The sequence below is a fragment of the Pyxicephalus adspersus genome, chromosome 4, assembly GCF_032062135.1.
Source record: "Pyxicephalus adspersus chromosome 4, UCB_Pads_2.0, whole genome shotgun sequence".
Taxonomy (NCBI): Eukaryota; Metazoa; Chordata; class Amphibia; order Anura; family Pyxicephalidae; genus Pyxicephalus; species Pyxicephalus adspersus.
The window spans coordinates 123,817,701-123,831,581 of NC_092861.1; the positions used below are offsets into that span (position 1 = coordinate 123,817,701).

Sequence of the window (13,881 nt, forward strand, 5' to 3'; positions counted from 1 at the left end):
AAACTGTGCCCCTCCATTGAACAAGCTGAATCTGTTACGGTGTGTGGCAGCAGCTGTAGTGTGACAGTGGCGGTGTCTGCCTAATTGTGCATTGGTGTATTGCCCACAAATGTAGAAGTGTGCATTTGTGCAATATTGGGGAGTGTATAATTGTGCATTGTTGCAGTGATGCCAAGAAGTGAACCATTATGCACCATGCCTGGACTCACCATTCTATTTTCCACTCTATGGTTAGGGTGTTAGAGTAGGGACATGAGAATTATATTTTCTGACTTTGTATTGGGTGGCTGTTGCTTTTTAGGGTTGTAATTTGGTGTCATCAGTACAGTGGAGAGGTCATGCATGGTCCTTTTTTTGGTAGATGCGGCAAGAAAAATAATTAACATCAAGTCAGGGCAGTTTTGCCTAATTTGGAATTCCCGGACTCCCTACTTCAATATGGTGGCAACATCCCATGCAAGCGTGCTATTGATCAATCTTAGATTACTAAGATTGCTTCCGCACCATATTGATTTAACTATTGCACTTGCACAAGAGCTACATACAAGTCTTCCATGCATCCAATGTTTAAAGCATAGGGGCTCAGTAGTTAGCACTCTGGCCTTTGCAGTGCTGAGTCCCAGGTTTGAATCTCGGCCAGGACATTATCTGCATGGAGTTTGCAGGTTCTCCCCGTGCCTGCATGGGTTTCCTCCGGGTACTCCAGTTTCCTTCCACATTCCAAAAACATGCAGTTAGGTTAATTACCTTCCCCTCTAAATTTACCCTAAACTGTAATGACAGTAGGGACTTTAGATTGTGAGCATCTTTGAGGGACAGCTAGTGACATGAGCTTTGTACAGCACTGTGTAATATGTTGGCACTATACTGTATAAATACTATGTAATAATATTATTAGTTCACTTGCATGGGGACATTATATAGATGCATGCACTTGTGTGAGAAGGACATAATATGCACATACGTTGGACAAAACAATGTGATGGTACCGAGGGTACATATCTGTACTATTATTATGCTATTTATCTGGCAGATTGTCACTCTCCTTCCTCTGCTCACCTGTTCAGTGTTCTTTTGTTATTTTAATTTGTGAAGCATACTTATGTGCACTGCCACTTTTCCTGACATCAGTGTTTTAGATGCAGGGGTCAGGAATCTGGCACTGTGGAAGTTCCTACTATAGCTGATCCCTTTGCACTAATGTCATCATTGCAGCTTTGAAGAAGGTTCTCATCTCCTGTACTTAAATGAGGAAAATAAACAGGATTTAATAATGATATGTTGTTTATGGGAGAGAAGTTGAAAGGGTGCAGCATGCCCAAGAACTTCAAGAACCTGGAAATCTTATGTTTGGCAGGGGTACACATTTTTCCTCTCTATCTCTTTTGCTTATTCCACACATTAGTGAATTCAGCCATCCAGACTTCGTTCATCAAAGCAACACTTTTTTTTTCCACTGATACCCAAAATGCCTCGTGCTGGGACATAGCTCTGACACCCCAAGTCTTAGTATCTGAATCTTCTGGAGGGGAAAGGCCTGACTCTTGGTGCCATAACCCTCAGTGTCCCTAGAATAGAATTCTCTAGCCTGGCCCCAATTTCAGCAGACGAAATCTAGGAACTCTCTAAGCAGGCCCAAACTAGGCAACATGGGTTCACAGCCTAAGGCTGGGTTCACACATGCAATGGCTCTTAAATGATAATTGGCTCAGGGCTGATATCGGACCAGAATCTTGCGCGTGTATGTACAGTACTCGTTGTTCATCGTCCGAACAACCATCCTGGCGGATCAATGGATGATGGATGACGAACGATCGTAATGGACGTGAAAGGGGAGAGAGCACAGTCATTCTCCCCCCTCCCCTCTCCATAGAGCAGAATGGTGCTGTATGTACAGCACTGGTTCATGCATCGTGCAGTCAGTAGTCGTTGGAAAGGATCCTTAAAGATCTTTTACAGTGACAATTTTTGCACGTGTGTACATAGCCTAAGACCCTGGTGGGATCACTCCCACTGCACAGATTCACCCTGTTATTCGCATATGGCACCCTCAGTTGTCTTCAGGTATACAGATATGACAACATTTGAATTAGGGATACTTCTGCCTAGCAAATGGTTTCTACACTCTTCATAACTGTGAAATGTGCCTTTGGGTGAAACATTACATGAAGGGAATGAATAGGGTCAGTAGTGAATAATGCCTGGTGCCAAATGTTGAAATATGGTGGAATAAGAACTAGAACAGTGGTTGGGAGCAGCTAACAGTTTGCAAGGTACAAGCCGCCACCCAGAAGCTGCTGTTCCCTTTGCCCATTTGAACCTAATTCTGGGCACACAGTGCAATGATTTTGCATTTTCAAATACCTTCAACCAAACTTTTTTGCAAGAACTACCATTTTAACGAATATGAATGCCAGTAGTGTCTGCCCACACCATGGAAGTGAGACTGAAATATTGGTAGCAGGTACTGTTAATAGTAATAGAAACTTTGCATGTCTGTTCTTCCCAAAAATTTCCATTACGCAAACAATTCAAGATTCTGAAAGTGTTGAGTGTTGAGTCAATTTAACTCCAGCATGCAGGAGTTACATCTTTAGTAGCCATCCAAAAAATAAAAAGCATGCTGGCATGGCAGATGTTTTAAAGGACATGAGAGAGGTGAATCATGGAGGGAGAAAGAAGAAGCCCTGTATGGACTTCAGATTCCAGATTTCTGTTGCAGGAAACAATCTTTCGTGGTTGTTTCCCGCGACAGATGAATGAATATCCAGCACCATTCTGTTCTATGGAGAAGGGAGGATGGAGGACAAGAAAGTGGATCCCTGCTGTGCCCTACTTCCTAGGAAACACAGTGGTCATTCCAGCTTGGTCATTCATCAGTCCACTAGGATGGATTGATAAACGACACTTGGAACTGCTGTAGACACACAAAATTTTCACCGGAAGTGACTGCAACCATCTTGGGTGACAATCATCTAGTGTAGCTTTAAGGAAAAGTTTGCATAAACGTGTAGGTAGTACGCCATGCAACTGAAAGGCTAAATATTGCCAAAACAACCTGATGAGCCTCATTTCTTTATGTTTCTTCACACACAAAAAAAAAATAAATGAATAAAAAATGTAAGATTAATGTATTTAAGCTTCAAAATACAAATATTATTCATATACACAAAGTAGCAAACAATAAAAAGAACAATAAATGCAAACAATACATAAAATACTTCATCACTCATCCCAAATTATGTTAGGGACAAGAAACTAAATAAGTATCCCCATGGGATTACCACCTCCTCATGCACAACCCTTGTTTCTATAAGGGTGATAAAGAGTTGTTTTGCTTTTAAAGTTTTTATGTCGAAGCTCTCTGCTGACTCTTTCTTTGTAATTTTCCAGGTTTTGATTTCTTTCCTCTAAAAACCGTACACACACATGGATAAAACTCTGCATGCGTATAGTAGTCCACCCGTGTCGTTTATTAGATCACCATGGCAGGTTGATGAGCAACTGGTTGGTAAGCACTGCTGTGCATTCCTGTGAAGAAGAGCAAAGCAGGGTACCATTCATTCTTCCTCGCCTCTCCTTCTCCATGAAACAGAATGGCACTAGGAGTGGAATCAAGATTCTGGCTGTGAGGGGGAATGTGTTTTTTGATGTGGGGAACAAGTGCCAGTGACAGATGAACTGATGGCAAAAACAAAATTCTTTTTTCCCTATATGTACAGCTCTCTATTTGAATAGATTATGGTCCAACCCAATATTTTCCAACTGGGGTTTCTCCGGAGATTGCTGGTGGTTCCTTGAGCAATGAGCAAAGTCTGTCCCTCTCATTTTAGTTTAACTGACACCATTGATCTGTAAGGGTGACATTCTTCCTATTAGTCAGCAATGTAAGAGACATTCTGTGAATTGTAATAATTATAGAAGGGGTCCTTGAAGACCTGAAAGTTATTTCAAGGGTTCCTCCATGTTAAAAGGTTGGGAAACACTGGTCCAACCATTTCCTGTTCATTAATCAGCCCCATGTATTATATCAATGTGCCCTAGCAGGTTGTTGAACAACCGGTGGGATCGACTGGTGTGCACTCTTGTGGAAGGAGCACCTTGTGGCGCCACCTGCTCATTCTTCCCCCTTCCCTCTCCAAAGAACAGAACAACTATGTGTGTACAGCGCTACTACATTTGTCACTGGAAACAATCACAAAAGATCATTTCCAGCAATGTGATGTCTTTCTGATGTCTGTGCAGGGCATTACTAAAGGAAGATTCTAAAAACTGCTGTTTATGGGAAGATTCTGTCAGGCTGAGAAATTATTACCACTCAATGTGTGATTGACAGCTGTATATTTGGATGGAAAGCTGTCAGCCAATCATTGTCTTACCTTTATATATCAAGTTGATCTTAGTAGTACGGATCTTCCATTAGGCTGTCATCTCCGTTCCCTTACTTTGTTATGTCTTTTACCTTTGTTGGGGGTATCGTCGCTCACATTTGTGGTTGAACCACTGTACATATGTCAGATTTTTGCCACAGACAAGCGCAACCGTTCATCTCATCAACAATGATTGGATGTGTGTATGCAGCCTTAGGCTAGGTTCAGACCTGTCTCGGTATCAAGCGATCCTGTGTGTCATTTCAGATGCTCGGTTTCTCACACCACAGAGCTGATTCCTAAAGAATTAATGTCTGTAGATATTATTATTATTGACATATTATGCAGCGCTGTACATTAAATATGATAGCGGACAGCAGTCAGTGGTACTATACTGCTCACTGCTCCCATTCTTTCTCCATGGGGCTTCCATGTGTATATTCTACTTGTATAGTGTCTTCCCTAGGGCAGTGGTTCACTGGCATGAGGAAGCACACCCCACCCCACTCATGTTACCGCACAATGAAGTAACACGTCTGGCAAGCATTGGCGCACAGAGCTTCAATTCATTCTGAATGACACCCAGGGCTGGATTTGGACTTTTTTCTCCCCTAGGCCGGCAACCATGTGACCCCCCAGCCGTCTTGAAAGAAGGCTGTTAAGACTATGTTCAGACTGGTGGTGAAGTTGCAGTGCATTTATTGCTTCCTCATGCCAGGAAACCGCTGCCTTTGTACCTGCCAGAACAGTGCAATTGGAAGGTCTGAGTGAGCTCTTTAGCGGTCATTGCCGCCATGGGCCGCAGCCTGGGTGATCTTTTCAGATATGGGCCTGATGGCACCGCAGTCTACCTTGCCTTACGACCTGTTGCGCATTACACCACAAACGCACATTACCTCCTGTACCATGAAATTCAGAGCAAATATAAACAAAAGGAAGTGCCTGCACTGTGTGTACTACTGTGAGCACAATGAATGGGCTGCTGTCCCCACCAACTCACAAAACAATGTACATCCATGTGGCCGCACTATCGGTCAGTATTTATTCTGGTGGATGTCTGTCAAATATGCAGATGCTGTTTTTAAAAAAACAGTGCTGCAGTGTGAGTGAGCGAATGATAAGGTGCCAGCCGCGGGAGGGAGGCACGCGAGATCTCTTAATCCTAAAGCAGGTCTGAGCCCACACTAAGGCTACGTACACACTTGCAATGGTTCTTGTCCGATAATCCGCTTCCAATATCTGGTGCATGTACAGCGCCCGTCGTCAATCGTCTGAATGACCGTCCTGGCGGATAAACGTACGACAAACGATCTTAATGGACATAAGGAGGGAGAGCGTGCAGCGGAGTGCCGCTCCGTCATTCTCCCCCTCCCCTCTCCATAGAGCAGAATGGTTCTGTATGTACAACACTTGTTCATGCATTGTGCAGTATTGTGTATGCAGCCTAAGAATCATGCATTAGATTGTAAGCTTTTCTGGGCAGGGTCCACTCCTCCTCCTGTGTCACTGTATCTGTCTGTTATATGCAACCACTATTTAATGTTCAGCACGTAATATGTTGGCGCTATATAAACATTGTGTATATATTACAATATTAATAATAATGCACCGGCTTTAGGCTGCCTTGAAGTGTTTTCAATTTTTTAGGGTTTTGACCTCTCTCCTCTGTAAAGCTACATACACCCACCAGATGATTGTCACCCAAGATAGGCGGTCGTGCTCAGCATGTGTACAGCATTCCCCCAACGTTGTTCATCGAAAATGACCACCATACCTTGCATATTTGCTCCTAATATTCTGACACATCTTTTAGGCTGCCTCAATTCATGTAGTTGCTGTGCAATTAAAATTGCTTGAAAATTGCAATATTTATTGGCAGCTTTATTATAACTTTTATTTAAGTTATTAAAACAAATCTTTATTATACTCTATGAGACCTAATTGGAGGGGGAGAATTGTAGATACAAGAATGAGGCTCTCCCTCCCAAAGGACAGCTGAGGGTTAATATCTACAACGTCACCGAAAGAATCACTCCTAGGTGAAATCAAAGTGGGCATGAAGGTGTGCTGATAGTGACCACTGTACGTCAGTGTGTGTAAGGTGATGTCAGAGTGTTGTCTATTATAGGTTGTGGTGGGACTTTCCAGTTTGCTGTTGTATACACCCAATAGCAGCAACTCCTCCCTGCAGGCAGCCCTGCCTCTATGTCAGTACAAAAAGGCTGAACAGAAGGGGTTTTTTCCTCTGTCTATATGAAGGGGGACTTTCCTATATGGAGAACACACTGCTAAGAAGGTCTTCTGTACCTTAGGACCATCCAAGGTCAGTGCTGGACATAACACCCTGTAGAAGAACACTGAGCAGGACTACACTGATCAGGATACCATTGCAGGACCTATCAGATCCCTGTCTGTTCAGTGATTTACCTGTCCCATCATAGGGAGACAATTTCAGCAGAAACCATGGCAGGTAAGTGCCCGCTATATTCCTATTTTTCTACATTATAGAAGAAGAGAGGACATCAAATATGCATAATAAATCCAAAGATCTAAAGCCAAAACGTTTTATTTAGAATGGAAAGGGGTGGTGGGGGGAAAACTTTTTTTATTCTGTTTTCTTTGTCTCAATAGGGAGATTTCACTTCTATTCCTGCACAGGATGTGAAGGGATATATTTCCTATGTAGAGATTTGGAGATTATCTTTAAATTTTGGATGTACCCCCACTTTCATTCCTGGGAGAAAGAGTGACAGAGAGAGTGAATCTTCCCAACCAGGACATAAAAAGGGAAAAAAAACTGACAAAGGTTCTCTCCCTTCGCCACTTTATACAAACCTAAACAAAAAGTTTAACATTTCAAGCATTTTTTATTTTTTTTTTATATGGGGGGCTGCCTGTGTTTCATTAGAGAGATTTGTCTTTTAATCCAGTCCCAGAATAGAGATGCTAAAAGTGAGAAATTCTCTCTTAGCTGTCATCATTGCAATTGTCCCCATTTGAATGATTTCCCCCCTGTTCCTGTTCTGGTGACAACACAAAATTTGGGATTTCCCCTTACAGTCAAAGTGAGGGGTCACCAGGACACATAGTGAGAGGGAATTTCCTCAGCAGGGACACAGACAGCAATCCAAACGATTTGTAAGATTTCCACACTTCATCCACACAAAACTAACATGTATTGTTTATAGACCTTGTAAAGAGTCAATGCCAATCAGTGCTGTAATGTGATACTGCAGTGTAAATAGGGCGAGATTTCTGTTACTGGAACACTTCAGTGTGACAGTCAGTGGGTGTGCAGTGTGACAGTCAGTGTGAGTGCAGTGTGACAGTCAGTATGAAGAAAGTCTGGTTAAATAGTCTGTGTGGACAGTCAGTGAGAGTGCAGTTTGACAGTGACTGACTGCCCCCACACAGAGTGGGCAGTGTGACAGTGAATGTGAGGACATTCAGGTTGAGAGCACCGAGACAGTCTGTTTGAGGACATTCAGTGTGTGTGCAGTGTGACATTGTCACTGACAATGTTTGATTACCAATACAAACAAAAGTAACTTAAATATTCCTTACATATTTCACTTCATACAGTTACATTTCACACTTCTCCACTATAAATACCCAATCAAAGTATTTTTCAGATTTGCCCTATAGGGTGCATTGAGTTCTCCGGAAACAACCCATGCATGGCCTTCCTGTACATATTTCAATAATGTCAATATTTCATTTTGAATTGAAGAAAAGTCTTCTTCGCCCTTTTTTGACGTAAGGTATTTTCTCCCTTTTGGCCGAAACCAAAAAATAAATAGATAATAATGAAAACTAAAAAGGAGAAGTTCCCTTGGCTGGTTGTTTGTCACGAGAAAGGAGTGGGTCACTTCTCTAATTGTAACAGATAGAAAAAACCTTCTGAGTCATAAATCAGTCAGACATATTTTTTTAGCTTGTAGTAATGTTCTTAGACCATATACTTTAACATGTTGTTTCCTTCAGTGATAGCTGCGTATTACAGAGGCGGGCACTGAATTCTGACATCAAAGACTTAGACTAAACTTTGATATGTTTATATTCATTGCCACCTAAATCGTACCTTACCTTAAAAGGTGGCACCATCTCCATACCACAAGGAGCCTCCTTTAGGCGCACTTTATCTCCAGAGTCTGGGCCAACAGTTCCAACCCCAGAACTATAATACTCCACCATGGGAGCACTGACAATTCTATGGAGAATATTTGCCACCCTTCCCAATACCTTCCTATTGGTCGGTGAGGCCTTCCATTCTATTTGGTGGTCAATACAAGAGATGGGCCAGATATTGATCCTGTCAAAAGTTGGTGGGAGGGAAGGGGTACCAGGTCCTTCTGAAAATACCCTGTGAGGTGTCTCATCTGTTGCTTCACAATATGGGACATAAAAAATCTGGCAGATCAACAATCTTATCAACAACTCTGTGCTGTGATATGTTTATGTTCATTGGACCTGAAATCCCCTAAACCAAACTTTACCTAATATGGTGGCACCATCTCCATACCACAATTGGCTTCCTATATTCTTATATAGCCAACAGTTCCATCCCCAGAACTATGGTATGTTACTATGAAAGCATTGACCACAATTTCTACAGAAAATTGCCCCCCCCCCCCCTTAATATCTTCTTGTTGGTCACCAAGGCCATCCAATGCAAAACAATGATCCTGTTATAAGTTGAAGATGGGTCAGGGGGTCCAGGCTTTTCACACCTCTTATCCCCAAAGGCAAACTACCTAACAAGATGGCACCATCTCCACATCACAAGTGGATTCTTACATGCTCACATTATCACCAGAGTTCTAGCAAACAGGTCCAACCCCAAAAACATGGTACTCGACTATGGAATGATTGACCACAATTTCTATGGAGAATTTTTGCATCCCCCACCTTACCCCCTATTGTTCATCAATGCCATATATTGCACTTTGCATCCTGTTATTAGATTAGCATGGGGGGCCAGGCCTTTCTGAAAATAACAGGAGAACCTGGAAGGTGCCTCATCTGTGGGGCTTCACAATATAACAATATAGGGTGAAGAATTGGATATCACATAAAGGAATCATTTAGGTCATAATTCAGGATTGTTGGTAAAGTCTGTTTTAGATGTCAATGTATTGATAACATTGTTATATATTAATAGAACCTTGGACTGAATACTCTTAAAATTACTGTTTTATTGCTAAAGAACACACGTGATATATGTAGCAACCAAGGAAAACAGCAACAACTGGTCATTCATAAACGAACTATTATGGCATGTGTTCCTGTATGAGGATGTGGTGTACCTTGGTTTGTGAATCAACCCTAGAGATCCTTGAACATTTATGGGGTTGTTCTGTGTCTTTGTTTGTGCCACTCCATCATGGATTTGATTTGGTGGTAAATGGTTCTTAGTTGGGCCTTCCCTATCTGCAAGCAGATGGAGGAATGTAGAATATAGAAGATATGAAGATAAATAGAATAGATACCCTTATGTACCTGGGAAATAACCATGGTATGGTCCATTCATTCCCTTTGGTATATTTGTGTTAGGTGAGCTATTGCTGCTTATTACAGAGAAGGCCAAATAAATTTAGGCTAAACTAAGCTTTTAGGTAAAGTAGTGTCAGAAAAATCATAACTGGGGGATTGCCAGGAGTGTGTGCTTTGTATATATACTTTGTATTTAATGCTGTTCCTCTTTCTTTTGAAGTTGGGAGGTGTGGCACATGTCCAGATTGTTAGTATATGGTTTGAACAGGTATCACTACAAATAATATCACTAAGATATGCAGCTAGTAAAAGAGAGGGTGCCCCATTTACCTTTTCTGGTGAGACCATGATTGGATAATGGTGGGTTGGGATACAGCATTTTACATATCACTGTATAGCTGATAAAGGTCTTTATAATTCTCCTACTGTTACTGTTTGCTTTGCACTTGTGTTCTTTATAAAGGGGATTTTTGCTAAGGAAGTTCGGTTACTTCCTGGTTGATGTATGCATTTACTTCAGCTGATATCACAGTGGAAGGAGGAAGTATAAAGTTTTACTGCTGTATGAGAGACTGAAACAAACTCTAAACCCACATATATGTTATTTTAAGTGTGTGATGTGTAATTGTTTTTCATGATTATGTATTCTGACATATTCTATCCATTTAGACCTGGATTACCAAACTGCAAACACAGGCACATAGCCTGAGAGGATCAGTGGTAATGGATAAACTCCAGTTGGCCACTATGCCTTTGTTTTTACCAATAAAGACTTTAAATCAGAGAAGTAAAAACCAATTTGCACCATTGTAAAGCTTACAACTTATATGGAGGTCTATTTTATGGAGGTCTATTTCACCCAACCTTTCCCCCAAAGTCACACATTTTTTCACATTTAATTCAAATAAAAGATAAAACAATGTACACCTTGATTCACACATTTTGTAATTTATTCCAATGTGGATAATGTGAAAAATGTTAAAATACAGTAGTAAATAATGTTAAATGTTTCCCCATCTGTGAAATAGTTAGGTCATATAGCTTTATAATTTATTTTGCTATGTAAGATCATGCAATAAGGCTTATACGTGTTATTTTCCACCCCATGAAAATTATTTTTATGTAAAATACTTAATTGTTGAAACCTTCATATTTTAAGTGCCTATTTAGAGACTTTATTAAAAAATCAGTATGAATAGAGATTTTCCAGGCACCCTAGCAAAATTGGGATGTAGGACCTCTAACCATGAGTAGTTCACGAGGAGCAATACTTAGTGGTGAACCACTTCCCTCCCAGCCTGACGGTATGAATACATCTGAAATAAAAGCCATGTGTTTTGGCTGAGTCACTGTGGGCACATTCCACACTGCTAACACACTACTGTACATGGACCAATGTCCAAAGAGGTCACCATGAATACCCAATCTCAGACTCTGGTGAAGGTATAACTTACTGGAAGATTGGGGCAATATAATGCTCATCTGTATTTCTTTAAAGATCCTCCCACCCATGGGGTGAAAATGTCACCGTCACGTTTCCTGGGCAGCTTGGCCCTCAGCAAATACTGTGAAAAAATGCTTACCAAAAAACATTGTTAAAAAAAAAACACAATAATTTAATTCTGCATAATAACTACATACATTTACCAGAATCCTTTTTTTTTTTACAGAAGTTGTTTATTCACTTTGGGTATATGGTATATAGCTTTTGCCAGAACCAACAAAAACTGATTAGGAAATTTAGGCATCAGAATATGGGAATGGGCAAATCTAAACTCTATGGGGTCTCTTTATAAAGCAGGGAATCTGACATTCACTAAAACATTCCCTGGTGGGGAAAAAATTACTGCTATGTAAATACCTAGACTTGAAAAATTCTTCACCAGGGAATACCATATTCACTTTTTTTTTAAACAGACTCCTATAATAAAGCCATAATTCTGTATTTGCCATTTGGCACATTGGGTAATTTTGTGGCTTTTATTGAGGTGTATGACTAGTTAGCGCATTAGAAATAAGTTTGGATATATGACTCAGAAAAAAATTGAAGGTAATTTTATATTATTACCTTTTATTCCAATAGCGGTAATCCCATACAAGCAATATCTTTAAATTGCTGTTGTTACTAAGCTTTTGTCCTGTTACTGTAATCATGTGTGCTAAAAAAAAGTTTTATGACTTTACTTTTCTCAGGCAAATAGCATGTAAAGTCAGAGGTGTTTAATTGAGTTTAGACAACAGTACTGTACAGTATATTTGACTTTTACTCATTGCGGTTCACAGTTTCCCCTGACTGATGTCTGATCATAAAAGGTCTGATGTTTAAAATTGTTATGACATGTTTGTGTAAACATATATTTATTTTCAAAGAATGAAGTGTACATTAGGCCCAGGTAACACTTATAGGGTGTCAGTGACCTGAAGATGTTCTGCATCTGTCAAATTCAAAAGGAATGTTGAGCTGGATATCATGGAGATCTAGGACAACTGCATTATATTCTGGGTCCTAGGAAGTTTCTGTAAAATATGGAGAGACATGTAATTATTTTGAGAATGTAGGGTGCCAGGTAGGAAGTCTGGGACCAGGGCAGAATGGTGGCTCAGTGGTTAGCCCTCTGGCCCTTGCAGCGCTAGGTCTCAGGTTTGATTCTCAGCCAGAACACTATCTGCATGGAGTTTGCAGGTTCTCGTATTTGTGTGGGTTTTCTCCGGGTACTACGGTTTCCTCCATGCACAAAACATGCAGTTAGGTTAATTGGCTTCCCAAAATTGACTATGGAATGGATATTAGATTGTGAGTTCCTTTGTGGGACAGCTAGTGACATCACTATGGACTTTGAACAGCACTGCATATTATGTCAGCGCTATATAAATACTGTGTAATAATAATAATAACCGCTGGCTGGATGCGAGGTCAGGGCTGTGAATACAGCTCAAGCAAAGGCGGGGGGGTTTAAAGAAGACAAAACTAACTTGCTGATGATCCTGGTGTAAACCTAAAAAGATGAATGCTGTATGTACATAAACTGCCATTAGGCTGCAACAGCTGATGACACATTGCTGTCTATGATTGGATTCTTAAGCAAGGATATTGTAGTGCATATTTAAGCTTCTCTACTGAATCAAAATGATTCCTCCCTGGCCATTGTGATACCATAGTGACCTTTCTTTCACTCCACTTTTGTATCACAATGGCCACAGAGCGATCAGATTGATTTTAAAAGAGAAGGGGAACCAAGGGAGATGTCACGACCTTCTGTTGGCTTGAGTGGGCGTGATTGGGACAGTCCTGAAACAGAAAAGTTGGTGTTTCCAGAAAACCAGATGATAAGGAAATGAGAGGATTTTTGCAATGTGGTGCCTTGGTGGGCCAAAGCTGCATCAAAATTAAACATTAGCCTTGGTCAGATGAGCTGTATGTATGTATTTGGAAATTTTGCTACTCCAGTACTCTCTTTTTTAAAGTTTTGGACAGATCAGGAAAGGGTTAGGACATTTTTTAGCCCTAAGCAGCAACCATGTGTGAGGGTAAACCTCTATAAATGAAAGAAATTGAAATGCAATGATTGAAAGAATTGGACCAAGGACAGTAAGACTGGGAAGGAAAGGGCTACCTGATGCTGGATGTACTGGCAGCCTTGAGCAGACATGCAGCTTCTAATGCATGCGTTGCAATGTATAGGAAGCAGCATTTTATATTTTTTCACCTATTGTTTTTGATTCCCTTTGTTTTGTGATGTTGTTTAGTTTAAAGATCCACCCCTTGTTAGAGTAGATTAGGAATGGAGAAGTCACCTAACAGCAGTTCTTTAAAAACAGGTTGTGCTTTACAAATGTTACCTTCTGAATTACTGCATATTACACAAAAGAGGGGTTACAATGCTTAGATACGTTTGAACTTTGAATTTTACCATCACTTTCTATACCAGAAACGGTGGTCACCAGGACAAATTGTGAGAATGACATGAATAGCAGTAAGAACCTAACAAAGACTCCAACTGTACAACTTTTTTTTTTT

General features: G+C 40.7%; 1 protein-coding gene across 1 annotated transcript in view; it reads left to right on the top strand.

The window, feature by feature from the left end:
* The first annotated feature begins 6,584 nt into the window (after positions 1-6,584).
* The window catches only part of REL (REL proto-oncogene, NF-kB subunit), a 34,963-nt gene continuing 27,666 nt past the window's right edge, over positions 6,585-13,881 (top strand). The window contains exon 1 of the mRNA XM_072409523.1: positions 6,585-6,840. Within this exon, the coding sequence (XP_072265624.1) occupies positions 6,834-6,840 (7 nt within the window). The 5' untranslated portion in view covers positions 6,585-6,833. The remainder of the gene's footprint in view (positions 6,841-13,881) is intronic.